The following is a 26,696-nucleotide window of genomic DNA, read 5'->3' on the forward strand; positions in this document are numbered from 1 at the left end:
CACTGAGAGCGGTAAAGTGAAGTTACATAATTACATAATTATCGTGACTAAATTAGAACACTGGTGTTGCAGATCAGGAACAATCAACCCACGACATGAATCAATCGCCAAACCAGGAGAACGCGGCCTTCCATATTGGATGTCAATATGCAAGGACCAGGCAGACTAAGGGTCCTGTAGTGCCATTTTCACATGGAAAATCCGGGGCAGCACCCTTGCACGTCATTTGCGACCTACATATCCTCTCTCACATGAAAGTTCTATGCGCATCTTGACAAATTTTGCACGTTTGTTTACGTCTCACCACTATTCTCCTCATTATCGCTACTCAGCCAAAAGATGTCGTCTCCAAATAAGTCACCCGCAAATGGCGATGCCGGTGCCGCCGATGAGAAACCGCGACTCACTGAGGAGGAAAAGAAGCAGAACCATATCGCATCTGGTATGTGACCTGTTTACACGTGATATTTGCTGTCGCATGATATCTGAGATACTCCTGAATGTTGTTCGAGACGATATTTGCTAATGCGCATCAATCAGAGCAGAAGCGACGCCAAGCGATTCGTGAAGGCTTCGACCGCTTAACTGAACTGGTGCCTGGCTTAGAAGGACAGGGGAGATCTGAGGGCCTGGTTCTGAAGCGGACAGTTGACTATATGCGTGAGCAGCTCTCAGAGAGACAGGCCATGGTTGATCGCATTGAACAGGCTGGTGGTGATGTCGATGAGAAACATAAGAGGTGACTCGGGTGACCACTTTGCGACCAACAAATAAGGTACTGACTGTCTTTCTAGGGCGCTATATCAACAGGCGGCGAACCCAGGTCGTACTAGGGGATGATTACGCACCTGGATGGTCTTCACAGCTACCGCACGTCAAGAGCCCGAACAGACTCAACGACGTTGGGCATTAAGCCGATGGAACTGATTGACTGTCGCATATCAGCACCTGACCAGCCCAAATCGCGATAGCAACGAGCCGCGCCACAATGGCAGCGCCGCGCTATCAGCATGACTAGGGAAGAAAGACTGATATAGAGACTATTGTATCATACAAATGTGTTTTTACAGTTATTATTACATCATATCGCATATCTATGTCTAGGCAAATGTGTCTACCATGGTTTTGAACCGCTCACGTACTTCCTCTGGTGATAGCATCTCCTTGCCCAGCGAAACCCGCTTGTTCTCAACATCTTTCTGTCCGATCACGAGAATCTCACCATAGTTCTTCTCTCTTGCCTCCTTGATTTTCGCACCAAGAGGTCGTGCACTATCATCTATGTCAACAGACAGCCCAGTTGGTCGAAATGCGTTATCCTGATTAGGGAGTGTGCCGTTCTCAAGCTGCTCGTAAAGTTGGTCGTTGTTACCAACCAGCACACTGCGCACTTGCTCCGCCCATTCGACAACAGGTTCGGCAGTGTTGATGGTGAGAATGGCGACTTGGCGAGGGTTCAACCAGAAAGGCCACTTGCCATTGTACTTCTCAATCAGGAGAGCCATGAGACGCTCAACCGAGCCCAGGACAGCGCGGTGAATCATAACAGGGCGCACGGGGCCATACTCATCGAGTAGAGAAGCATCTGTGGTCGTCTCGCCTCTAGCTTCATATTCTGGAGCAGGGGCCTGATACTCAAGTTCAAATCGCTTGGGTAGTTGAAAGTCAAGTTGAATGGTCGCCGTCTGATGCTCCTTTCCATCCGAGTCTGTGAGGACGATATCGATCTTGGGTCCGTAGAAAGCACCATCTCCCTCATTCACACCCCATTCCATGCCTGATGCGTCCAGAGCTCGCTTCAAGGCGTTCTCAGCCTGGTCCCACTCCTCTTCGGTACCAATGTAGTGATCCTTTGGCCGTGTGGAGAGTGCAAGTCGATAGTTTGAGCCAAATCGCAGAACAGTGTAGACCACCTTGACAAAGTCTAGAGTCTTCTTAATCTCCTTCTCAACTTGAATTGGTCGGCAAAAGATGTGTCCGTCATCCTGGTGAAAACGTCGAACACGAGTTAGTCCACTCAAAGCGCCAGAGATCTCATTTCGATGTAGAGGACTAAAGTCGGCATATCGAATTGGAAGGTCTCGGTAACTGCGGTTTTTGGAAGCGAAAATGAGGCAGTGGCCGGGGCAATTCATAGGTTTTAGACCATAATCACCCTCTTCCTCCTCGTCTGGCTTCAAATCCTTCTGCTCACTCCCACAGCATCCGTCATGTTGCGCAGACGGCGGTTCTGTATTCCCTCTTACAGCATACATGTCGTCGGCGTAGTTTTCCAAATGACCTGACTTGGCCCATAGTGACTTTTTGTAGATAGTCGGCGTAATGACCTCCTCAAAGCCATATCGCACGTATTGTTTTCGGAGAAAGTCGACAAGTCGATTGAAGATTCGCGAGCCATTCGGTAGGAATATAGGGGAGCCAGGGCTATAGATCGAGCTGATAAAGAGTTCCTGCTTGGTACCGAGTTTACGATGGTCGGGAGGTTCTCGCTTTTCGGACTTTCCAGAATAGAATCGGCTGCGGGAGATGCATTGCGGGCACGTCCATGGTCTTCTTAGAGGTGTATTGAAAGCCGCTCGGGCGGTCCTCGAGCGGATCATGGCCACTTCAGCATGCAATGGCGCGTGGTAGATCGAAATTCAATGCTTTTGCGGAAATAGGATGACCCAAAATTCACAAACCCACCTGAAATCGTTGGACGACTGCCAGCTCGCTGCTGTTTAAAGCCTAGCGGACACTCACGGGCCGCTATTCTTAGCGGTCAGCTATCGCCTATCGGCAGTCGGTGGACATGTCCAGCTCGTGTAGCGGTTAACAATATGATACAGGGCGTTGTATCTGCATATAAACTTATAAAGAACACAATCATGCTGATAGATTGGTAGGTCAAACTCAGGTAGGTCAGATCATATGTAATTCCATATATGAAAGGTGAGGTCAGAAGCTGAATGTACAGTCCCTTTGTTCTATAGTGGTTATGGACATTGTGGCATGGGTCTTTGGGTCTTTGTGTGACCCCTCCCCAACGCTAACAACCTAATGGAACCCCGCCATCCATACAAGCAGAGCAACTGCGTGAGCATCTCGACTAGCCAAAATTCACACTCTTCTTCATACCGTTATTTCTCTTCGCACTCACACAACGAGGCTCTCGCTCTCTTATTTCTCTATTATCGTCTTTAACCTTTCAAGTCCTAACTAATCCTGCGGCTCCCACGGACATCAGCCGCTGCTGGCTCTCACCATGAGCTTTGCTATCGAAGTCCCAGCCGATGCGAACCCGCTGTCTTTGCAGTCGCTCTACCAGACACTGCAGTCAGCCACTTCAACTGACTATGCGCAGCGTCAAACGGCAGGGCAACAACTAACATCATGGGAGCTCCAATCAGGCTACTATTCTTCGTTGCAGGTGAGCCTATGCTCGAGATCGAGACTCTTTTCCAGGCACTAACAAGCTGGCAGGCTGTCTACCTCGACAAGTCCCTCGCCTACGAAGTTCGATTTCTCGCCATCATTCAGCTCAAGAATGGTATTGACCGCTATTGGCGGTTGTTTAACCATGTCAAGAACAGTATAAAACCAGACGAGAAGAGCTTGATACGCTCGCGGCTGTTCCAAGGTTCTATCGAGGAAGAGCACACCAACCTTGCTCTACACAATGCTCTGGTGGTCGCGAAGATCGTTAGAATCGATTATCCTGGCGAATGGCCAGATGCTATGGGCAATATTATCGAACTCCTCCGTTCATCGCGAAATGGTAACCAGAGACATCTTCATGGCATCCTCGAAATTCTACTACGAGTGGTGAAGGAACTGGGAACCGCACGCATGCGAAAGAACCAGACCGCTCTGCAATCGGTCACCCCTGAGATTGTTCACGTTCTAAGCGAAGTCTACTCAGAAAAGTCCCAGGCATGGATGGGCTTCCTTACCGGTGGGCCAGGAGGTCAGGAGGAAGTCAACCTGGCTATGCTCAACAGCTTACTTGCTCTTCGAGTCCTTCGTCGGCTTGTTATTATGGGCTACGAGCGCCCCCACAGTGATAACACCGTTGAGCAATTCTGGACTTTGTCACAGAACCAGTTCGGGCAGCTCCTCAACCTTGTTAGTCATGACTCGGCAGTCCCACCAAATTATCAAGAAGTTGTTGGCAAGCACTTGCTCCAATTTACCAAGCTGCACATTGACATGGCGGAGCAGCATGCCGCCAGCTTTGTGTTCCTTCCCAACTCCATCCCATTGGTGCAATCATATTGGGAGCTGGTTGCCAAGTTTGCAGAGGTATTCGACAAGTCTGGCGGTATCAGACAAGGCCCATCAGAGACCGGATCTGCAAAATCCAAGGTCGAGGGCCCCGTACTAGAAAGACTGGCGCTCAAGGGACTTCTCCTTCTGAGGTCATGCGTTCGAATAGGGTTCCAGCATGTCCAGACTTTTAGATGGCGAAGCCCAGAAACAAAGGCCGAGCAAGAAAAGGCTAAGAACCTGATCAAATCGGAACTTTTGAAACCCGATCTCGTCATTCAAATTGTTAACTCCATCATCACCCATCTCTTTGTCTTCCGTAAGTCGGATCTTGAAGGTTGGGAGGAAGATCCAGAGGAGTGGGAGCAACAGGAACAGAGCGAAGGAAACGCTTATGAGTGGGAAGTAAGGCCATGTGCTGAAAAGCTGTTCCTCGATCTTCTCACAAACTATAAGGACTTGCTAGTCCCTCCCCTGTTGTCTTATTTCCAGACAGCACAAGATCCCCAGGCCGATATTGCTACCAAAGAGGCGGTGTATACTGCAATGGGCCTCGCCGCTGCTCATGTTCATCATGTATTTGACTTCGATGCCGTTCTGGCTTCAACGATTGTCAATGACGCACGTCTACAAGGCGGCCTCTGTAAGGTACTGCGGCGACGAATCGCCATCCTTGTGAGTCAGTGGGCTCCTATCAAGCTCGATGACTCAAGTAGGCCGATTGTCTACCAAATCTACCGGCATTTCCTCAACCCTGAGGATGAGACCAATGATGTGGTTGTCAGAATTACAGCTGCCCGACAACTACGATGGATCGCTGATGAGCTTGACTTTAATGTGGACGCTTTCCTGCCATACACTTCTGATGTTTTATCACAGCTCATCAACCTCGTTCAAAGTGTTGATGTCGATGAGACTAAGTTGGCTATCCTTGAGTCCATTAGAATCCTGGTTACACGAATGGAAGAGCAAGTATCCCAGTTTGGAGACCAGCTCATGTCGGCTCTTCCTACGGTTTGGGAGAACTCGGGGGCTGAAGAGTACATGATTAAACAAGCGGTAACGTCAATTTTCGCAGCCCTGGTCATGAGCATGGGCCCCGATTCACAACGATATCAGCATTTCATGCTGCCACTCCTCTCTGAAGCAGCCCGTCGAGGATCAGACCTACACCTCCATTTAATTGATGAGTCTTTGGAATTGTGGAATAATATCCTCATGCAGAGCTATGCTCCCCTGGCTCCTGAGTTGATAAACATTGCAGAACTTGCTCTGCCACTACTCGAGTATGATAGTGAGACGGCCTCACTGGCTCTAACAGCTGTTGAGTCTTATATCCTTCTTGCTCCTGCTTCTATGCTAGAAGACCGCCTGCGTCGCCCGACATTGAGCGCATTGTCTAATATCTTAGATTCAAAGAGCCGAGAACAAGTTCGTATGGGTACTAGTTGCATTGAGAATTTTATCCGGGCTGCTGTAGAGCTTGGCGGCTCGACCGGCGTTTCAGTTATCCTACAGGATATGGTTGAAATCGGCTTTATGAACAAAATCCTCGGAAACCTACATGACGCTTGGGAATCACATCAGACCACAGGTCCCAACCGAAAGGTCAGCAAACTCAGTACTATCACTGAGACAGATTACTTTGCCATTCTAGGACGATTGGCTCTCGCTGAACCCACACTCTTCAGCCAGATGCTGACCAATATGGGTTCACTTGATCAGGTCTGGGCCTGGCTATCATCTGAGTGGTTCTCACATATGTCAAGTATGGACCACATTGAGCGGCAGAAACTCTATCTTCTTGGCTTGACAAGATTACTGGAATTGTCGTCACCTGTCCAAGAGCTTGTGTTGAGCAAACTCCAAGACTACTTCGACATGTGGATTAACGTGATTTCCGATCTCCAAGACGGCGTGGCCAATGGCACTGATACTCTGATATGGGGTCCTTTGGAGACCACCGAATATGATACCCCCAAGATCATTGCGGAACGCAATATGGAAGCCAAAGATCCCATTCATACAGTTCACGCCTTCGATTTTGTCAAGATGCGCTTGCAGGATTTAGTGAACAGGGTTGGGGGTGAGCAAGCCTTCCAGGAGCAGTGGGCTGTCAATGTAGATAAAGAGGTGCTGGACAAGTTTCAGCAAATGGCTTCCGGTGTTCAGCAACAACAGCAGCAGCAGCAGTAAGATAATAAATATCATTGGACATGGGATTAGAGTAGGAGAAGATTACGATGATGAATTGGGAAATGATACACCAGGGATGGATTTACAATAAGATTAGACCATTGTTAACGGTTTCGCACAAAAGGCTGAAGCTTGCGATGAAATCCTCTCTCAATTATTGTTGGCTCAGTGAATTGAATAACCAGTAACATAAATCTATTCCTTCGGTCAAATATTGCATACGGCCGCCATTTATAGCTTGCTCTGTCCCTCCTCAGGTATCTTAATGACAACCTTACCCCAAGTCCCCCGGCCACCAAGAGCCTTCAAAGCAGCTCCAGTCCTCTCAAGACCAACAAACTCCTCATCCGTATACTCAGTACCCCTGAGCTTACCCTGCTTAACAAGATCCATGATGCCATTCCACACCTTGGGTATCGTCTCCCTCTCATGGATAGAATAAGCACCCCAGTGAAGTCCAACAATAGAGATGTTCTTAAGGAGAACCTTGTTCATGGCCACCTTTTCGATCTTGCCTGCAGCGAAACCGATGACGAGAATTCGGCCGTTCCAGGCTGTGCACTTTGTGGAGAGATCAATTAAACCAACGGGGTCGTAGACGATGTCGACGCCGCGAGAGTCGGGGGTCAGAGCCTTGACCTTAGCGGGCCATGTAGCGTCGTTGTAAGAGATAACATGGTCAGCGCCATAAGACTTTGCGATATCGAGCTTATGCTGTGTAGAAGCTGTCGCAATGACAGTCGCGCCAAAAGCCTTGGCCACTATTTTTTGTCAGTTCTCATCTCATCACAAATTCAGAGACTCTCATACCTTGAACGGCTGCAAGACCAACACCACCAGCTGCAGCATGGACAAGTACGTAATCGCCCTTCTTGATACCCGCTCTCACAACCAAAGCGCCATAACTTGTAGGCGCAGTAACAAACAGGCCAGCCGCCTCCTTGAACGACCAGCCATCGGGAACAGGCAGGAGTGTATCTTCTATCGCCTTGATCTTTGTCGCGAAAGCGCCCTGGGATGCGCCAAAGACTCGGGATCCAACAGGAAACTTGGGGTTGGAGCTATCCTTGGGTGTGGCGATGACGGTACCTGCGAATTCGGCGCCGGCGATCCAGGGAAAAGCTATGCAGGATTAGTATTCTGTGAGTGAGTGCTCATGAGGGTGAGCTTACGAGGTTGGTTTTGATATTTTCCTTGGATTTGTAAGATATCGAAGAAGTTGGCGGCGGCGGCGTGGACTTGGATGAGATATTCATCATCTGTGGGCTTAGGATCGGGAAGATCTGAGACCTTGAGCTGTTCAGGACCCTTTTGAGTTTGTTAGTGTATTCGATGGAAGCGATTGGCGACATTGGAAGCTCACCTTGAGGTATTCTGTGATTTGGATGCCGCGCATGATGGATATGGTTGTTGATATGTGTTTGGCTGGGTATTGTGAGTGAAGTTCCGTCACGTAAGTAATTGGAGGTGACCAAGAGTTGACTAAGAAATCACAATATATAGTTTACGTGACAAGTGGAGGAGAGATCAGAGATGTCGCAAAAGAAAAAGAAAAAAAGAACAGATTTAATAGCTGACGTCGGTTACCTTGTCGCGGCCAGAGTCTGGGGTTACGCGGGGAAGAGATCCATGAGCCGAGGCATCTTTCCCCGGCGATCGGCACCTACTTTAGCTAATTGTTAACTTGTATAGTGGACTACACCAATATGATTACATCAAAATCCATGATGTCCCTATTAGCACTCCAGCTTCATGAGTTAAGCTATAATCAGAGTCATGGCTAATTACAAATCACATTAAAACAAGTTGTCGTTGAAGTTCGAAATACTCTCTGTTCCAAACCTGATATTTATGACCACACCATGCTTCACCTAGAGGATATCTCCCCAATCAACCTGTATTGCTCAGCTCGTCTGGCCAGTCTTGACTCAAATGCCCCTCCCAACTGAAGTGGGCAAACACTGGGTTCTACCCCCAAGCTCTCCACGCTGGGCCTGTCGTTCAAGGTCCGCTGAGCAAATGCTCAATGGCACCCTGAACACTTCCACCACTTCGACGCAGCGCCGCAACATTGCGGTCAAAGTCAAAGAAACCCATGTCATTAAGCTGGCGCAATTGCTCAGCGTAGCGCTCTTCCGGAGGTCGGTTATCAGCAGGAGCCGCAGGAGCCGAGTCCAATCCACCACCACCGAGCATTTGCATCATCTGCTGCATCATCTCGGGGTTCATACCAAAGGGGTTATTGGGCTGGGCGCCAGCTCCGGGAGGAGGGAAGAGCGCAGCGAATGGGTTCGCGGGAGGTGGGCTAGTGGTTGAGCCCTGCTGCGCACCACCTTGGTTGGGCGTTGTTCCAGAAGTTTGCGCATCGGCCGAACTGTCCGTCGCTCCTTGGCTGGGTGTGTTCCCTGTGCCAGTCTGTCCCGTCTGTCCCGCCGCTGTCTGTCCCTGGCCGACGTCTCCGTACAGTGAGCGAAGTCCCTGGAGCTGCTGCATCAACTGAGCCATGTCAGGGGCGTTGCCTCCCTGTTGGCCTCCCATCATGCCTGAGAGAAATGGGTTGGCGAAAGGGTTTGCCTGGCCTTGTTGACCCTGCGCATTTCCTCCGCTGGCTGCGCCCTGGGGTGTGGTATCAGTAGCACCAGGAGCTGGGAAAGCTCCAGCCTCTCCTCCTTGCATGCTTCGCTGCATACGCATAGCCTGGCTCATCATCTCGGGGCTGCTCATCATCTGTCGCATAAATGGTGATGTGATGATTTCTCGGGCGTTGGGAAGATTTCGAAGCATAGGGTTCGAATCGATCAGCATGTTGATAAAATCGGGATTGTTGAGAGCCTCGTTCATAGACTGTTGAACGTTGGGATCGGACATGAGTCGTTGAATTCGTGCCTCGTCCATAGGAGCGCCCATCTAAGAGTATGTGTCAGCAACAGTCGACATCCACAGTGCATCGTTCGTACGTACACCACCGTCGGGCCCAAACATGTCAAGCCCGGGAAGGCCATTTCCAAACCCAGCATATCGAGCACCAGTCAAGTTGGCAAAAGGTTGGTTGGCTGTGCCTGAAGCCATGTTGGTGGGGGCGGGAGTCGATGTGGAGGTGTTGGCGGTGGGAGTTTGGTTCGGCTGCTGATTGCTGGCAGCGCTCTTGACCATGTGGATTGTGTTGTTGTGCTTAATCTTGTAAGTGCTCAGCGCATCATCGTTCTTCATGACTCGGCCAGAGTAGATTAGGCGCTGTCGTTCAACGGGAATGTTCTCAAAGTCCTCTCCCGCGAGCTTAGTCTTGAGGTCGAGGACAGTTGCTGTATCGTTGATAGTGATGCTATGCGTGCTGTCTGAGGAAGTCTTCACCTTGAAGGTGATCTGAGAGTCAGCGCTCGGCTCGGGGTTGTCGGCCATTGTGTAAACTGGCGATATGGCGTGGCGCGGCGCAACGAGGGGGTTGAATAGCGATAGCGGGGGGGGTGAGGATGGAACAAGAGCGGGGAGGGAGCTCTTGAGTGCAGAAGTAACAATGAGTGATCTCGAGAGCTGTGCCCAAATATGCTGTTATTGTTAAATAGGAATATTTTATTGTCTGGGGATGTTGGGAGGAAAGGTGTGGTCTTGGGCTAAGACGATGTTGAAGGCGAAGTTGAAAGCAGGTAAATCGAGCGAAGCCTGAGAAGAAGTGGAGGGTAGACTAAACGTCAAGGCCCAGTCCCATACGGTAAGTGCTGAGTTACTCAATTGGATCAACTGCAGATGCAGGCGCAGGCAGCCCGGGCTCGGGTTGGGGCAGGCTCAGGTGGTATTGTCAGTCGGTAGTGACGTGGGGCAACTTTTACTGCCAATGACGCGCTCTGGATAATTATCAAATAGAATGAATGGTAGAGTCGATTAATCAGGACAGGATTTGGAGAAGTTTAAAAAAAGAAATATTCTGTAAATAGAGACTTTTCATGTGAGTTACGATATCAAAAGACTTTTATGAGACAGGATCATTTCTCTTGAAGGATTCTCTCTCAAGCATATGAACACATAACATCTTATTCTACCACCGTCCATCATCTTCTGTAGCCAGATTCCAGTAATCACGGCGAAGTCAACATCATTTCCGGGAGATACGGACTAAACCTCTTCTCAACCTCTTTAACCGAAAAGGCGGACGTCATGTATTAAAATTATTCCCCTTTTCATACCTCCTTTGGGCCTCATGGGTGACACTTTGTGGCTTTAGGCTGCATATAAACTATGATTCAAGCACCCATCTCGCTCTCGCAGGTATTCGGTTCCGTTTGTTCAAAAGGGCTTAAACAGCGCAATGTTCCGAAAAAAATGAGATTAGTTAGATGATGGCGAGAAGACTTTGGCAGGAGATCTCAATTAATTATACTCATCTTGACGTTCAATAATAAACACACCACACTACACTTTTTACGAGGGTCTTGGGTTGATACAGGGTAACCACTAGCGTGGGGCGTTGGTCTTGATCTCAATTGAGTTGAACTGCGAACATAGCTTCACTAAACTATCTTCAACTCTCATCTGAAGCTTCAATATGATGCGCTCAAATTATTGACAAAATGGAATGAGCTGAATCGCCTAGAAGAAAAGATACCATCTCTTTCATACATATATATACACCAGCGAATGGCCAGAGTCAATCTCAACATCTCTGATTAATACCAGATAATGACCCCAAGTTCATCATGATTCAAGGCATCTTTTACGCCAGATTCTTCCCCCAAGAGGGTAAATAGTCAAAGACCAATGAGTTCATATATCTTTGCTAATGCCCCTCAGGCCCCAAGATCGTCGCACAGTCTCCCGCAGGCTGCATAACCCCCGTCGAAGGCTCAACCAAATCCCCTCTCATCGACTTCGACGTACTCCATGAGTACATCATTCCTAGACAAGCCTTCTGCAATCGCTATCTCACCATCAACACACCAGACGGAAAGTATACTGTCCTAGGATACCCAGTTGTTATTCCTCACACCAAGTATCTTCGAAATGAGTTCATCTTCAACTTCGGCCTCGTGCTCGACGCTGATGTCGATCACGTTCCTTATGAGCGCGTCGTTCGTGGTCTAGCCTCTACCTTTTCTGAGATGGAAAAACAGAACGAGTATCTGAGCCAAAATGCAGAGACTAAAGGATCTGGGAGGAGACCGATTGATAGTTTGCTTGAGATTGTTAAGGAGGATTTGGACAATTATGGAGAGTGCATGATTCCAGTTGGTAAGCTAACTTTGTCGCTGGAACGGACTTGATACTAATGAATTTGCAGACGAAGCCAATACTATCAACATGAAGCTCTTCCCTCACCACATGGATCCTCCTAGGGTTCGAGGCTGGCATGTCCCTGTCCCAAAAGCCAAATTCTCGGACATTATGGATCCGACCTGGGATCTCACCCTTCAGAAAGTCATATCTCACATCGACGGTGTTTCTGATGTTCGACGTATCGCTCACGCTGCTTCTGTCTCTCTTGAGCTAGCAAAAACTGCACTACGCCATCTCCTCTACTACGACACTATTCTACTTCTTGACATGTTCTTTTTCACGGCATGCTACGCTCCACGGCCTGGGATCCATGACTTTATCCGAAATGTTGACGGGATGGTTGATGAGTGTGCTGCATATGTATCTCACGGACGCGGCCTTGTGAGCAACTATCATCTTATCAAACTCATGTCCACCTTTGCTCCTGGAAAATCCGTCATGGAATGGCTCAAGGGGCACCAAGACACGGGATTCGAGGTCCTCCGCTTCGTTGACGTTCGCAGATTTGTTCAGTTCGGTGTCATAAAAGGTTGCATATACCGCGTTCACAAATTCGTCGTCTCTAAGCAATATCTTGCCGCCTTAGCCTCTGGCCAAAGCCGGCCTGTCCCAGGAGGAGATCCACTGCAGAAGTATACGGATGGCTGTCACCACTTTGACCAAATTATCACAGAGCAGAACATGACGGACAGTGAAATTATGGAGAAACTCAAGAAGTTGCCAGTTCCAAAGGGGGACTTGGCAGTCTTTTATAGATAGATCCAATTTCAAACTTTTATACCCATCGTTTTTAACATTTTACATCATATCTATGGTATCATGCAGATTACAATATACTACAGTGTTATGTTACACGGCAAACACAAGCCGATCCTGCGCAGGCAGCCCCTCATTTGTCTCTCCTATCCCATGTAAGTCGAGCCCGCCTCTCACGCACATCGTGCTTATTGGGCAGCTCAATATCTGAGTTATTGGCAACATTCAATTGGTCTTTCTTCCTCGTGGCAATTTCAGTAAGCTCCTTGTCTGATACTGACCTACCCTTCGCTTCAATCTCTTTCTTCAGCTCCTCCTTCATTCTGCGCAGGAGACCAGTACCGGGCTGGCCAGGGTAGATCTGGCCGCTCTTCTTCCACTCTTCATCGCTGATGAGCTCGACGATTCGGACGTTGTGCTTGCCCTTGCGCATGATGAGCATACGCTCGTCAATGAGGAACTTGGCAGTCTCTTCGGGGAACCAAGCCTTCATAGGAGTCCAGGACAGATTGCCGGGGACGAGTCCCCTCTTCTGACCAGGCTGCGCGGCGATATAGGCGCCTTGTGCAGAGAGCAGACGCTGACCTTCACTGCTGCTGGATGCGAGACCAACAGCGTGGAGAATCTTTGCCGGCGACATGCCCATGATGGAGCGGGGAAGTTGAATATCGCTTCTTGGAGCATTGTTGACGGTGACGATGCCAGTATCTGCCGTGGGCTCGTTGACAATACCGCGAGGTAGCTTGGTACCAAATCGGAATTCGTGCTGCTTGGCTTCCTGAACAGCCTTCTGAGATCCGTGAATAAGTGAAAGAACCTCGAAAGCCAAAGTATGCTGTGCCTTTCGCTCCTGGGGAGCTGCTCGGTGCTCCTCCATGAGCTTGGAGATCTGCTCCAAAGGCATAAATGTGAACATCTTGAGCAAATTCTCAACCTCCTCGTCAGACCTTCGAACAAAATAACCGTACAAGTCGAATGCCGTTGTCTTGAACTCATCCAACCATATAGCATTGCCAGCACTTTTACCGAACTTGTTGCCGGCAGAATCTGTTAATAAAGGCACGGTGAAACCTACTGGCTCATGGTCCCAGGTTGAAGGCATCTTCAGGTGGGGTGCCTCTTCGGTCTCGCGAATGGTCTTGAGGGCATCGATTCCAGCAGTGATGTTGCCATACTGATCTGAGCCTCCAATCTGCATCTGAATGCCAAGTTTGTTGTACATATGCCAGAAATCCCACCCTTGAAGAAGAGGATACATAAACTCGCCGAGAGACATACCGTCTCCTTCAGTCATCTTTCGCTTAACACTACAAGTCTTTATTAGCACTCTGAATGGCAGTTTCTGGGTTTGAGGGTTACTCACGTATCCCTTGCCAGCATAGGTCCGATTCTTGTATGTCTGGCTATCCTCTTGGCAAAATCATAAAGAGTAAGGTTCCCTAGCCACATGTTGTTGTTCAACAACCGATGTGTGGCAGCCCAGTCCTCCTCATATCCGTACTTCTGCTTTAATATGTGGACATTTTTCCATAACTTCGTCAATTGGACGTGAATCTTTGTGATGTTCTTGGAAATATCGGCATTGGAAAGAATCGTTCGGCTCTCGAGTCGGTCGGTAGGATCACCAATACGGGCAGTCGAGCCACCGATCAATGTGACAGCAGGATAACCGTGGAACCACATCCAGAACATGGGCATTAGAGGTAGCAAGTGACCGACGTGCATCGAGTCGGCGGTGGGATCGATACCGACGTAGGAGCCTATTCTACGGACACGCATAATCTCCTTGATCTTATCGGGGGATCTAATGTATAAGTTAGATAGATAGTCGAGTTGAGGATCATGGGTAGTGTCGCATACCCTGCCACATCCTTGATATATCCTCGTTCTTGAAGAACATCCCATGTGTGTGGAATCTCGCCATTCTGAATTCTTTCTGCCCTCTCTTTCCATCTTTCCTCGCCTTCTGCAACTTTTTTGAGGTACGTCGTAGCAACGTTTCGAACTTGGAGAGACCGTTGTGCATTAAGGCATCTCGAATATATGGTTGTTCGTGAGGGCCCAAGTTTCGAGATGGTGGCATGGATCGCCATGGTGGACGGATTGAGCAATTTCTCAGTTGGAAATCAATGGGACGACAAAGAAAGAAACCGTCTTAAGGATCCAACTCTTCTCCAACTCAAACAAATCTGGGCATCATGGGCTCGAAGCTGTTAGCCCAAAAAAATCCAAGCGACGTCGGATAGGATCTTCAAATATTGACCAATCACAGATGTCATTGACGAAACAGCGCTATTGGCTCCGTGACAGCCAGAGGTATCCACACCACAGGGAAACCTTCGGGACGCCTTGAACCAATCACAAAAGAGGTAATTCGAGATCCTCGGCAATGGTAGGACATCCAGTTCCGGGCCAGTTCGAATTGATTGAGGTCGACATCATCAATTCAATTCTTCCTCTAAACCACTAACGCCCTTCGAAGCAGCCACCAATTGAGCGCCGCGACAACATCAACAAGAATAGATCATTCAACGCTTCAAAATGGCCTCAATTGCGCGTTCCTCTCTGCTTAGGCAGACCGCTATGGCTTCTCGATTGGCCGCTGTCCCCGCGACCCGAACCACCTTCATGCCTATGCCTAGCATCCGATCTCAGCTTAAGGGTGTCGCTGCTTTCCACAACACTGCTCGACGATCTGCTATTCTCCCTCCCGGACCTCGTGCGTACCAGTACCTTTATTATAAGGACCATATGCTAACGTATTCACAGAGCGCATCGAGGGTGGTGGTACGAATACAACCAGAAGCCGAGTCGCAACTTGACCGGCTTCACATGATATGAATATCAATAACTAACATATAATCTAGTCAACGACCCTGCTCCCATCCCCGAGCCCAACGCCGCGCACGGCTCTTACCACTGGACCTTCGAGCGTCTCCTCGCCGCCGGCCTCGTCCCCTTGACCGTCGCTCCCTTCGCCGCTGGATCTCTCAACCCTACTCTCGACGCCATCCTCTGCAGTGTTCTACTCCTCCACTCCCACATGGGCTTCCAGCAGGTCGTCATCGACTACATTCCCTCAAGGACCTACCCCGGCCTCCGAAAGATCTTCAACTGGCTCCTCAACATTGCGACTGTCCTCGTTGGTGTTGGACTGTACGAGTTCGAGACCAACGACGTTGGTATCACCGAGGCTGTCCGACGAGTGTGGAAGGCATAAAGTGGTTGAGCGTTGATTGGCGTGTGTAAGGTATGAAGGATGCTGTTGATAGTACTACTTGTCGCGCAGATTTGTGACTGCAGACACCTGTATAGAAAAATTTCCCTTGAGTTAACGAAGATTGCGTCAATTTCACATAAGACGGCTCTTTTACTTTACTACCGAACCTAAGGTTCCGGTTTCTGGTTTCCAGCGCGTCTTGGCTTGTGAAATTTGTAGGCTTTGTCAACGCTTTCAGAGTCTAAGAAGCAGCTGCGCAATATCAATTTTTATTGTTCAAGCTCGTTATTCTGTTCTGTACTAATTTCCGCAATATCAAATCCTTATCTCAGTCCAATCCAGCTGTCCGAGTTAGATAGTCAAAGAAGTAATCTCAGAGCCTCCAGCACGATCCATCTCGGGGGTGGGAGGAGGCAAGTTCTCCGACTTGGTGCAAATCCAGCAACTAGCATACATATTGACACGGTCAATGCAGGCTCCATCGAGGCGAGCACCATGTCGCTTAGGTGAGAAGCCATGAGCCTCAAACTCTTTGACGTACCATGGGGTCAAGGCCGAAGAACGGAGCAGCACACGACCACCCATAGCCAAAGCTCGGTTAAGCTTAGTGATCTGGGCGGCAGCGGCCCGAGATCCAGTGTCGAACCAGTCCATGCTGTCCATGACGACGGCAACAGTCAGAGTACCGGGGGTGATGCGTGCAATGACCTCCTCGAGCTCATCAGTGTGAATACGGAGACCATCAAGAGCATTGGGGCGAGAGAGTTTGGCGTGGGCCCTGGGGCTGAGATAATCAGGGTGACACTTGGGAGAGAACTTGCCATCCATGCAAACATAGTAGTAAGGGTTATCAGCAGCTATGTGAGTCTCCTCAGCGACCGGGTCAAGAGTGTTGACCATGTAGTGCCAAATAGCATGAGAGCGAGTGTTCTTGGCGGCAGGCTTGGGACCCTTCACGAGGTCCGACTCGGCGTGATCAGCCTCAATCATGGCCAGCTGGTTCTTAGGAACACCAAGAGCAGCCCAGAGGAAGCTCTCCTGAGAGACAACCAGATTACAGACAAGCTTAGAGAGAAGAGCGGGGCGGATCTTTCGTCGCCAGATCTCTCGCTGCTCATTCAGAGTCTTCGCCTCAAGGAGCTGCTTCACAGCCTTCTGCAGACCAAAGATCCGGGCAATCCAACGGAAGACACGGATAGCGTGGCGAGAACCTCCGGTATCGTAAAGACCGTAACCACTGCTGTTCTGGAAGACATGGACGTTCTTGAGCCAGTACTGGAATGCGCGGCCAGAAAGATGAGGAGAGAGTTTGGTGATGAGCAACTCACGGAAGTGAGGATGCTTTCCGTCTCCAAAGATCTTCCAGAAATCCTCATATGGGAGGGCAGTGTAAGAAGCAGCCTTGAGTTCGAGCAGGTGGTTCTGGGTGGGGTTCAAGTCGACAGCATGAACACGGGCAGGGCTTTGAAGGAGATATGAGAGAATGTTGTCACCAGCAGAAGTAATGGCCAGGACCTTGTCATCAGCACCGAGCTTCAAGAGGCGCTCATCAACACGAGTGTCCTCCCAAGTGAAAGCATAGATGTACTCGTCCTTGAACTGAGTGTGCTTGGGGAGCTGCTCATCGTAGTAGATGCGCCAATGGTGGTTCTGGTAGAAGAACGAGGGGAGAGGGAGGTTGGAAGACAGATTCTGAACTGCAGTGAGGAACGCCTTAGATCGAATCTCAGGAGCAGACCTTTCAATGGCTCGAGTCAGGGCATCTCCGTGGTTGGCAGGGTACAGGTAAGGGGACTCTGTAACCAGGGCGTCAATGCGTTCAACAATCTCGTGGGGAAGACTAGACGACGAGAAAGGCTTCTTGTGGCATCCGAGCCAGATGTAGTAGGGGATAGCTCCGAGGCCCTTGTTGCGAGTGTTCACATTAAGGACAGTACCAAACTTGTACTCGAGGTAATCTCGGCGACTGGGCTCAAGACCAACCCGGTCAAGGTCGAACCAAGAGCGCCAAAAGCTTCGGGACAAGAAGTTGACGTGACGGTCGACAAGACCACCAGTGTAGTTTCGGAAGGCAAAGTCAACCTGGTTCTGGACGTAGAAGTCTACCACTCCCAAGATACCTTGGGGTGAGAGAAGAGAAATCACAGAGTCAATGACTGAATAGTAGTCGGGCTATAATAACATGTCAGCGCGTCGTAGACTTCAAAGCACAGTGAGACATACAATCATGGACAAGCTGTAAGACATGGTGATCAAATCCGCTCCACCAAAGTCAGGGCGAGGCTTGTCAAAGTAGCTCAGAGCAGGGGAACGAGGAGGAATCGACTTTGAAGGCATGCCAGATTCATAATCCTCAAGACGGAACTTGCGAGCGTCCTCACAGACAACCTTGACATTCTTCCAGCCAAGGCGTTCAAATCGCTTTCGTGCCACTTCACAGAGAGAAGGGGAGAAGTCGACGAGGTATACGCTCGAGAAGAAGGTTGGGACATCGACGAATGCGCCCATGGCCTCAATGTTGAAGCCAGTGCCACCGCCAATCTGTATAACATATCAGTCATTTGTTGCAACAACATGGTTGTCATAGCAGCTCACATCAACCCAGATTCGCTTGTTCTTGTTGCCATTCTTAGGCGCATCGTCCGTCAGCTTTGCCTGGATCTGCGCGGCAACAAGAGCCAGCATGTCCTCACGACCACGAAGGAGGACTTTTCGGGTAGCATCATAAGCCCCGGCTTGCTTCTTGTAGAAGCTCTCAAGGGCATCTTGTTGATTGCCCTTTTTGCCGCCCTGGTGGGGTTTGATGAAGGAGGAGTAGAAGAAAAGGAAGAAAGATTTAATCAGGCCCGGGGCTTCGTCCTGACTCTTACTGGAGAAGATTGAGGTGAGGCAGAGCGTGCTGAGAGCAGTAGCAACGATGCCGGCCAGAAGAGACTGAGCGTTAGCCAAGGACAACATGTTACCACCCTGGCATGTTAATTAGCAGGCATTGGAGTTGGGGACATGGTGCAGACTTACATGAGAAGCCATGATACTCTCTCATTGTATGATGAGAGAATGAGTGTTGAAAGAAGGGAGCTATTGAAGCAGTGTTGAAAGCTGTTCACACGATCAAGTTGAAGACAGATGAAAAATCGAGCAACAAGGACACGGCAAGCCAGGGATATATAGGTCGAGGCACGCGAGTTGACAACCAAGGAGACCTGGCTCGAAAACCAATCCGGGTACATTGTCTCGGTACAACGGCCATTGTACGTAGTCGGCAGCTCTGACGCCTCGCACACGATGTGCTCAACGCGAATCTACTTGCTCATGTGTATGGAGGTCCCTGTTGATCTGCTCAACCCCACCAGATAGCCACGATAACCCCGCCGCCAGGGCTCACTCTAGGTATGAGCTATAAGGTGGGTGATGGAGGTGGGAGCCAATAGCTGAAGCACATGTTCAGAGTTGATAGAGTTTCAAGGGTCTTGCAAGGCTGCGGCGGCGGCAAACATGTGCCATCCTTCGTTCGCTATGAGTAGTTACTCTTGCTCGTGGCGTGTGAGTGGGGTATATAGTTAGCAAGTGGTTTCAACTGAGTATAGTTGACGATCATGGGCTTGAAGAGCCGAGGGTGACGAGGCTTCTCGAGCATGGGCTGTGGTGATGACAGAGGTTGACTCTCACAATGAACAAGACATTGCTGTATTGACTCTTCACTCCAAGAGCAAACATCCTTAAATCAGAGACGAATCTTAACAGGCGAAAAGAAACCGAAGTGCCGTAAACCGTTATTTGCACAGGTTAGATGTGCTTGGTGTTTTCGTATTAGTCGGGTCGTTCCAAAAGGGAATCGCAACGACCAATCAGACGATGGTAGCCAACCACATGTGGCCATCAACACTGACGTACGGATAAATGAGAGAACCCAGACAATTGGAATGAGATTCAAGAGATTTTGTGTTGCAATGAAGAAAAGCCAATTGAACTGTGCGGGAGTTATCGGCTGCAATGGCCATGTCGCTGGATCTGAGTATGAGCAAGAATCAATCGTTCTGGGAAGTAATGACAATAATTCCGAATTATCATGCTCTCGCCCAAACTAATTGTCCATGGATCCTTTGAACATGAATGGCTTGCTAATAGGTGACGCTGATGCTTCGAGCGTTGGTGTTTGTCGACAGGACAGAAGTACCATTAACTTGTTTTCCAAAGTCCAAGTTTTGAGTGAAGTTGAGTGCTTTCTTCTGGTTTGCTGCGAGTAAGAAGAGCTATCGAAGAACGTGCAACTCCTTTGCACCTATAGAAAGGTTGCACTGCAAGTCATTGCGTGTTTTATGCATGATTTATCCAGTGCAGGACAGACAACGCGATCTTGGTCGTGAAAATAAATTGCTGGCAAGAATGCAGTTAACTTGGTTAAAACCCCGGAAATACTTGGTGGCTTTGAGGTCCAAGTCTTCGTAGGTAGTATCTACCTATGTATGTGTCTATGTAGCAAGAAAGCTTAGGACTTCTATCCTAAATGACAAAAAGACTTATGTAAAGTTGGTCTAACTTAGTATGCCTATAGATTAGTTAATTTTGACACCTTGGTTTCAAGTCAAATTCCTCGCTCTCGAGGGGTGTCTGAAATCAGTTAGATAATGCCTTTCGCTGCCGTATTTGAATAAGTCAAATCAATGGGCTTTCTGGAAGAAGATGTATGTATTTGAAGTCGGATTGCTGTGGTCCGGCTCTTGCATCAATCGTGGTTCTCGTCATTTACTTTCTGGAATCATTACTGTGGAAAGAGTCGTCATTTATGTGAGTGTCAATGAGTTGTCGCGTCGTTGATTGACCTCAGTATGTGCTTTACATCAAAGAATTGAATACTAGGTAAGGATCAGGAGAAGAGCCGTTAGCGACAGTGACTTGTACTTATATTAGAGACTTCACGATCAAAGATGCTTGCATTCAATTGTTTGCTTCCGATAGTTCTTGAAAGGAAAGGAACGGAACTAAACATATTCCGTGCCTGCTCTTCCAAGTGCAAGGGTCTCATCCGGGGCATCTGTTTCCCCTCAGCTGAGAACATCAAGGGGCAGGTACGTACCGACGCCCAACCTGTACCGTGACGCACTTTAATAGGATCGCGTGCTTTGGAGCCGTGTCGTTACTGTCTGTTATTGTTCCCTTGTCGCAATAATCATCATAATCTTCCACTCAACCTTCGATTCTATCTGATAAATCACGCGCAACTAAGCCTCCAATCAAGCGCATAATAACCAAGCTCATTTATACTCTCCAACACCTGCGATCATGCCTCCAGGGCCGAGTCAGAAAGGGACTGGCAAGAAGAACTCGGCCATACCAAAGCAGAGCCGCAACACCACGCCTGCTCCAGTCGCGACAGCTAGTCTACCACCACAGGAGTTTTACGATCCAGACTATCTTAACACGAGAGTCATCCTTTTTCGCAATCTTACCTATGATGATATCGTCGATCAATCCGCCTCAAATGCAACCATTCCAGATTCAAAGAGCCTTGATGGCATGATTGAACGACTCAAAAGCTTATCCAATATTATGGAAAAGCGCTCGACATTTTACGATCGCGGGATGAGACACTTGGCAGATGAGCGCAAGAAGCGACCATCCGAAGATTATAGCAATCGCGCCGACGGTGAACAAGAAGGAAAACGACCCAAACATAAAAGAAAGAAGCCCGATTCACTTGCGCCGCAGGAAGGCAATGTCGGTATGTTTTTCCATGATATATGTGTTTAGCCTGAGGCAGCCGTCTGGCCACAGAGGTTGCCAGTTGCTGGCACCGGCAATTAATTACCTAAACATTGGGTTCCGAACTAACTTCCTATAGAACGTTCGTCACCGATGCGAGACTCGAAAAACCGTAAACACGACCGCGATCCGAGTTCGCCCTTGTCACCTACACATGCTGGCTCACCATCGGCCATGGATGTCGACAAGAAGGCCAAGACCGAAGAGAAAGAGGGAGAGGAAGAAGAGTCAAGCTCTGAAGACGAGGGTGCGCCTCCTCGTCGCGAACAACCCCAAGCTATGACATTCGGCGAAGATCCTTCCACCTTCCCTGACCCCACCATTTACGAGATTCGAGCGACCTATCCTGGAATGCCCGATGAAGAACGCAAAGAGATCTACTCAGTTGCAACATACCCGCCATCAGATCTTGCCGACCTTATTGCTGGCGATCCTCCCGACAAGGATTTTAGCAATGCAAAGCCCAACAGTCAGATTAACTTCTCTACGTTCTCGACGTACGTGGAGCCGTTCTTCAGACCATTTTCCGAAGAGGATCTGGCCTTTCTACGAGAACGAGGGGATCGTGTGACACCCTTCGTCATGCCTAAGCGTGGCAAGAGACACTATACAGAGATATGGGCTGAGGAGGACGGCGCAATGTCGATCGACACACCACAACAAGGGCGAGATAAACTCCCTCCGAACCAGCCACGAGGAAGCATAGACAACATGGACGATGATGTCGGAGAGACAGACAAGCTTTCAGTAGGCCCTTGGTTGACTCGTTTAATGCAAACGCTTCGACCTGAAGCCCGCGCGCAATCAGCAGACGACAAGCCTACGACAAACGGAACCACCAATGGAGATATTAGCATGAATGGTGACGCAGACGTCGAAGATAAGCCCGCATCCTCGGATGACAAACCGAACCAGCAGCCGGCAGCTTTTATGCCTGAGTCATCAACGGAGGCCTGGAAGAAAGCTTCTCATCCAAAATTGGAATATTCACAGGTTGATGAACGCATCAAGCAGGAACTCCGACACATTGGATTTCTTCCTCTTGATGGATTCGAAGCAGAGTACGATGGCCATTTTGACGACGAGGTCGCAGCAAGATTGAGACTTTTGCAAAACCGCCTCAAGGAGCAGATGCTGATCAACGGTGCGCGCAAGGCTCGTCTCACGGACCTTGTACGAGAACGTATGGCGTACCAGGAATATCAGACCATCCTCGAGGATCTTGACGGCCAAGTGCAAGCTGCATACCTGAAGCGCACACGCACGATGGGCAAGAGCAAGAAGACAAAGCGTCCCGGAGGTGCAGGTGGTGGCAGTCACTTTGTGGGCGGCGCTGCGGGTACCGCTCGTCCAGGCATAGGCGATCTTACGAAGACGCTCATGGAGCGACGAAAGCGATGGATCGATACAATAGGATCAGTATTTGATGATGAAAGTCTACGCAAGGTTCCGAGAATTACAGATCCGGAGAGTTCAATATTCAAGCCGGTAGATATGAGCGAACTGATGAACAAAGAAAAAGAACAATGGGATGAGGAAGTGGAGGAGGATTAGAAATCCTATTTGGCCGAGTCCCCCTAGGTCTGGTCCTTAGGTATGATTCTTATACTGTTATGGTAGACTTGATTCGTGCAAAGGCGTTGGATGGTACATGATGGAGTTCAGGCGATGAGTTAATGCTACCTAGAATCGGGATACCACTAGTCGTTATTTACTCTCTGAATATGATGATGAAGAGATAACGGAGCGACTGAAGAGATTAGATTTACATTGAGGGCGTAACTGGCCTTCAACTCGATTGCTTCCGAAACTACAAGCCAATTATAGTTTTCTGTTGAAGCGTTATCGACTATGTATAAAGGTTTACACAACCAACAAGTTGAGAACCAATAATCGAGTGAGAAGAGTTGAATGATGTAAACCCATGTCAACAACGGCGCAAGTGAATGACCAATCGATCGGCCTCGACTTATCAATGAAAGAAACCCCAAGAAGCCCGTTATCTCAAGTTACAGTGGGGGAAGCACCGTACCTGTAGCTAGAGAGTCCAGCCCGTTGTAGGTAAAAATGTCAGGCTACTCTTGATGCGGCTATTCCGTGCCGAGATAGCTATCTTACCTGACTGTAACTAACCATACACTTTTGGCCCCTCCTCACACTCTCACTCTTTAGATTCTTTGATCTCTTGATAAGTAACCAGAAAAAAGAGTCCATTATCGCAAACATGCATCTGGTACCTAAAGAGGTTCGTCTTTATTCGCCAAGGCTAAGAGACCCAGTCTGCGGAGTCATGCCGTTGGTTGGAGACATTGCTTTTGCAGGGTTGTTGCGGGCAGCATGAGAATAGCACATGAAAGAGCTCTAACATACTTTGTAGATCGACAAGCTAGTCATCTCGCAGCTGGGATTGCTTGCTCAGAGACGGTTGGCGAGAGGAGTCAAGCTGAACCATTCTGAGGCTGTGGTGAGTATGATATCAACTCGATATGAGAAAATATGAGTCAATCAGGAACTTGCCTTACCTAACTAACACTATGAATTTAGGCCCTCATCGCCAATAACCTCCATGAACTCATTCGAGATGGTAATCATACTGTCTCTGACCTTATGGCACTGGGCGCCACGATGCTAGGTCGTCGCCACGTCTTGCCCTCAGTCTGCACGACTCTTCACGAGATTCAAGTCGAAGGTACCTTTCCATCAGGAACATACCTCGTCACAGTCCATAATCCCATCAGCTCAGATGATGGAGATTTGAGGAGAGCTCTATATGGAAGTTTTCTCCCTGTGCCAGACAACAGTATCTTTCCTATGGCTGCGACTGAAGACTATCAACTCGATAAGCAGCCTGGTGCTGTTGTTCCTGTCAAGACCAAGAAGATTACCCTCAATGAAGGAAGAAAGAGAATTCGTCTTCAGGTAACGAGTACAGGTGATCGACCTATTCAGGTTGGATCTCATTATCATTTCATCGAGACCAACCCACAGCTTGAATTCGACCGTATTCGTGCTTATGGCTATCGACTCGACATTCCCGCTGGAACATCAGTACGATTCGAGCCCGGAGATACCAAGACTGTTACCCTCGTTGAGATTGGTGGCAACCGTGTTATCCGCGGTGGTAACAACCTTGCATCAGGAGTTGTTGACCTCTCGCGCGCCGACGAAATCCTCACTCGATTGCAAGAAGCTGGATACGCTCACAAGCCAGACCCTGCCGGCGACATGGCTCACATCGATGTTTTTCAGATGGACCATGCGTCTTATGCGACTATGTTTGGCCCTACAACTGGAGACCTCGTTCGACTCGGCAGCACAGATCTCTGGATTAAGGTCGAGCGCGACGAAACTGTCTACGGTGATGAATGTAAATTCGGTGGTGGTAAAACACTGCGTGAGGGAATGGGTCAAGCGACTGGACGACACGATGCCGACACCCTCGATCTCGTGGTGACTAATGCTCTCATCGTGGACTGGACGGGTATCTATAAGGCAGATATCGGAGTCAAAGAGGGCATGATCGTTGGTATCGGCAAAGCAGGTAACCCAGACGTTATGGATGGCGTAACAGAGGGCATGGTCGTCGGAAGCTGCACAGATGTCGTAGCAGGCGAAGGAAAGATTGTGACCGCGGGCGCTATCGACACGCATATTCACTTTATCTGTCCTCAGCAAGTACCCGAAGCTCTTGCATCTGGTGTGACCACTATGCTTGGCGGTGGTACAGGTCCAAGGTTTGTCCAATGTGCATTCATCGTGTTATCTTAGAGGCTGACAGTGGTTACAGTGCTGGAACGAACGCAACTACTTGTACGCCTGGTGCTCATTACATGCGTCAGATGTTGCAGGCGTGTGATCAGCTTCCTATCAATATTGGTATTACTGGTAAAGGTAATGATAGTTCTCCTGAGGGTCTGCGCGATCAGGTCAATGCTGGTGCTTGTGGTCTCAAGCTTCATGAGGACTGGGGCTGCACTCCTGCTGCTATTGACGCTTGTCTCAGTGTTTGTGATGACTTCGATATTCAATGTCTTATTCACACTGACACACTCAATGAGTCTGGCTTTGTCGAATCTACAATCGCTGCTTTCAAGAACCGCACAATTCATACTTACCACACAGAGGGTGCAGGAGGTGGCCATGCTCCCGATATCATCTCCGTGGTAGAGCATCAAAATGTTCTACCATCATCGACCAACCCTACAAGACCATTCACACGCAACACCCTCGATGAGCATCTCGATATGCTTATGGTCTGTCATCACTTGTCCAAGAACATCCCAGAGGATGTAGCCTTCGCGGAGAGCCGTATCCGTGCTGAAACCATTGCTGCTGAGGATGTATTACATGACAAAGGCGCTATTAGCATGATGAGCTCTGACTCGCAGGCTATGGGCCGTTGCGGAGAGGTCGTTTTAAGAACATGGAATACTGCGCATAAGAATAAGGTGCAGAGGGGTTGGCTGCCGGAGGATGAGGGCACAGGGGCTGATAATGCGCGTGTAAAACGCTATGTCAGCAAGTATACTATCAACCCGGCTATTGCTCAGGGGTTTGGACATGTCATTGGGAGTATTGAGGTTGGCAAGTTTGCTGATCTTGTTCTTTGGGATCCTGCGTGGTTTGGCACCAAGCCCAGCCATGTCCTCAAGGGTGGGCATATCGCCTATGCTCAGATGGTATGTTACTCTCTTCCAACTCTGAACTTTGTAACTTGATGAGTTACTAACTATGTATCAGGGTGATCCCAACGCTTCCATCCCAACAGTTCAGCCCATCATTGCTCGTCCGATGTTCTCGCCACACTGCGCCTCTACGAGTATTCTCTTCGTCTCCTCAGCGTCCATCGAGACAGGAGCTATCGCTTCATATGGTCTACGCAGCCGTGTTGAGGCTGTCAAGGGTTGTAGAAATATAGGAAAGAGTGATATGCGCCACAACGATCTGAAGCCCAAGATGCGTGTTGATCCAGAGAGTTATACAGTCGAGGCTGATGGTGAGGTTTGTGTGGCGGCGCCTGCAGAAACTCTACCACTTACACAACAATTCTACGTGTACTAAAGTAGCAACATGGTAGCTATGGGATAGTTGCTAAGCTATAGGGTTGCATATCATAGGCTGAATTAGGATACTGGCTAGCTATATATACCATCACACATTATGCTCAAGGATGATACTATGAAACATAGCCCTGTCACATGTGTTCATATAGGTGCTATTATCGCCACCCTTCACGGCACTAACTGAT

At 49.0% G+C, this 26,696-nt stretch overlaps 11 protein-coding genes across 11 annotated transcripts; 6 read left to right on the plus strand and 5 right to left on the minus strand.

Moving 5' to 3' along the window:
• The first annotated feature begins 98 nt into the window (after nucleotides 1-98).
• FOBCDRAFT_210362 (uncharacterized protein) lies at nucleotides 99-1,086 on the plus strand. The gene is made up of 2 exons (XM_059609310.1): nucleotides 99-442; nucleotides 541-1,086. The coding sequence occupies exons 1-2, from the start codon at nucleotides 340-342 to the stop codon at nucleotides 741-743; spliced, it is 306 nt and encodes a 101-aa protein (XP_059463783.1). The 5' UTR covers nucleotides 99-339; the 3' UTR covers nucleotides 744-1,086.
• On the minus strand, nucleotides 1,087-2,678 carry FOBCDRAFT_210363 (uncharacterized protein). Its single transcript, XM_031180877.3, has one exon. The coding sequence runs from the start codon at nucleotides 2,598-2,600 to the stop codon at nucleotides 1,101-1,103; it is 1,500 nt and encodes a 499-aa protein (XP_031041645.2). The 5' UTR covers nucleotides 2,601-2,678; the 3' UTR covers nucleotides 1,087-1,100.
• Nucleotides 2,679-3,014: 336 nt separating this feature from the next.
• On the plus strand, nucleotides 3,015-6,559 carry FOBCDRAFT_151193 (armadillo-type protein). Its single transcript, XM_031180878.3, has 2 exons — nucleotides 3,015-3,409; nucleotides 3,463-6,559. The coding sequence occupies exons 1-2, from the start codon at nucleotides 3,245-3,247 to the stop codon at nucleotides 6,439-6,441; spliced, it is 3,144 nt and encodes a 1,047-aa protein (XP_031041646.1). The 5' UTR covers nucleotides 3,015-3,244; the 3' UTR covers nucleotides 6,442-6,559.
• A 14-nt stretch (nucleotides 6,560-6,573) lies between these two features.
• FOBCDRAFT_246544 (uncharacterized protein) lies at nucleotides 6,574-8,085 on the minus strand. Its single transcript, XM_031180879.3, has 4 exons — nucleotides 7,805-8,085; nucleotides 7,614-7,749; nucleotides 7,252-7,563; nucleotides 6,574-7,202 (listed from the first exon to the last, which is right to left on the minus strand). The coding sequence occupies exons 1-4, from the start codon at nucleotides 7,835-7,837 to the stop codon at nucleotides 6,673-6,675; spliced, it is 1,011 nt and encodes a 336-aa protein (XP_031041647.2). The 5' UTR covers nucleotides 7,838-8,085; the 3' UTR covers nucleotides 6,574-6,672.
• Nucleotides 8,086-8,151: 66 nt separating this feature from the next.
• On the minus strand, nucleotides 8,152-10,149 carry FOBCDRAFT_210366 (ubiquitin domain-containing protein DSK2). Its single transcript, XM_031180880.3, has 2 exons — nucleotides 9,403-10,149; nucleotides 8,152-9,348 (listed from the first exon to the last, which is right to left on the minus strand). The coding sequence occupies exons 1-2, from the start codon at nucleotides 9,838-9,840 to the stop codon at nucleotides 8,443-8,445; spliced, it is 1,344 nt and encodes a 447-aa protein (XP_031041648.2). The 5' UTR covers nucleotides 9,841-10,149; the 3' UTR covers nucleotides 8,152-8,442.
• A 983-nt stretch (nucleotides 10,150-11,132) lies between these two features.
• Nucleotides 11,133-12,468, plus strand: FOBCDRAFT_283154 (nitrogen permease regulating protein NPR2; the record flags this gene model as incomplete). Its single annotated transcript, XM_031180881.2, has 3 exons — nucleotides 11,133-11,175; nucleotides 11,227-11,664; nucleotides 11,714-12,468. The coding sequence occupies 3 exons, from the start codon at nucleotides 11,133-11,135 to the stop codon at nucleotides 12,466-12,468; spliced, it is 1,236 nt and encodes a 411-aa protein (XP_031041649.1).
• Nucleotides 12,435-14,675, minus strand: FOBCDRAFT_313565 (uncharacterized protein). The gene is made up of 3 exons (XM_031180882.3): nucleotides 14,326-14,675; nucleotides 13,829-14,269; nucleotides 12,435-13,772 (listed from the first exon to the last, which is right to left on the minus strand). Exons 1-3 carry the CDS (start codon nucleotides 14,556-14,558, stop codon nucleotides 12,599-12,601), a joined length of 1,848 nt encoding a protein of 615 aa, XP_031041650.2. The 5' UTR covers nucleotides 14,559-14,675; the 3' UTR covers nucleotides 12,435-12,598.
• A 210-nt stretch (nucleotides 14,676-14,885) lies between these two features.
• On the plus strand, nucleotides 14,886-16,030 carry FOBCDRAFT_1101 (CybS-domain-containing protein). Its single transcript, XM_031180883.3, has 3 exons — nucleotides 14,886-15,184; nucleotides 15,235-15,252; nucleotides 15,333-16,030. The coding sequence occupies exons 1-3, from the start codon at nucleotides 15,007-15,009 to the stop codon at nucleotides 15,683-15,685; spliced, it is 549 nt and encodes a 182-aa protein (XP_031041651.1). The 5' UTR covers nucleotides 14,886-15,006; the 3' UTR covers nucleotides 15,686-16,030.
• Nucleotides 16,031-16,036: 6 nt separating this feature from the next.
• Nucleotides 16,037-18,715, minus strand: FOBCDRAFT_235121 (uncharacterized protein; the record flags this gene model as incomplete). Its single annotated transcript, XM_031180884.2, has 4 exons — nucleotides 16,037-17,857; nucleotides 17,909-18,226; nucleotides 18,281-18,652; nucleotides 18,704-18,715. 4 exons carry the CDS (start codon nucleotides 18,713-18,715, stop codon nucleotides 16,037-16,039), a joined length of 2,523 nt encoding a protein of 840 aa, XP_031041652.1.
• Nucleotides 18,716-20,780: 2,065 nt separating this feature from the next.
• FOBCDRAFT_255117 (histone acetyltransferase NGG1) lies at nucleotides 20,781-23,296 on the plus strand. The gene is made up of 2 exons (XM_031180885.3): nucleotides 20,781-21,407; nucleotides 21,528-23,296. Exons 1-2 carry the CDS (start codon nucleotides 20,969-20,971, stop codon nucleotides 23,000-23,002), a joined length of 1,914 nt encoding a protein of 637 aa, XP_031041653.2. The 5' UTR covers nucleotides 20,781-20,968; the 3' UTR covers nucleotides 23,003-23,296.
• Nucleotides 23,297-23,602: 306 nt separating this feature from the next.
• FOBCDRAFT_210375 (uncharacterized protein) lies at nucleotides 23,603-26,638 on the plus strand. The gene is made up of 5 exons (XM_031180886.3): nucleotides 23,603-23,693; nucleotides 23,826-23,912; nucleotides 23,993-25,182; nucleotides 25,236-26,127; nucleotides 26,189-26,638. Exons 1-5 carry the CDS (start codon nucleotides 23,673-23,675, stop codon nucleotides 26,507-26,509), a joined length of 2,511 nt encoding a protein of 836 aa, XP_031041654.2. The 5' UTR covers nucleotides 23,603-23,672; the 3' UTR covers nucleotides 26,510-26,638.
• Nucleotides 26,639-26,696: the final 58 nt, after the last annotated feature.

This window comes from Fusarium oxysporum, chromosome I (genome assembly GCF_013085055.1).
Source record: "Fusarium oxysporum Fo47 chromosome I, complete sequence".
NCBI lineage: Eukaryota > Fungi > Ascomycota > Sordariomycetes > Hypocreales > Nectriaceae > Fusarium > Fusarium oxysporum.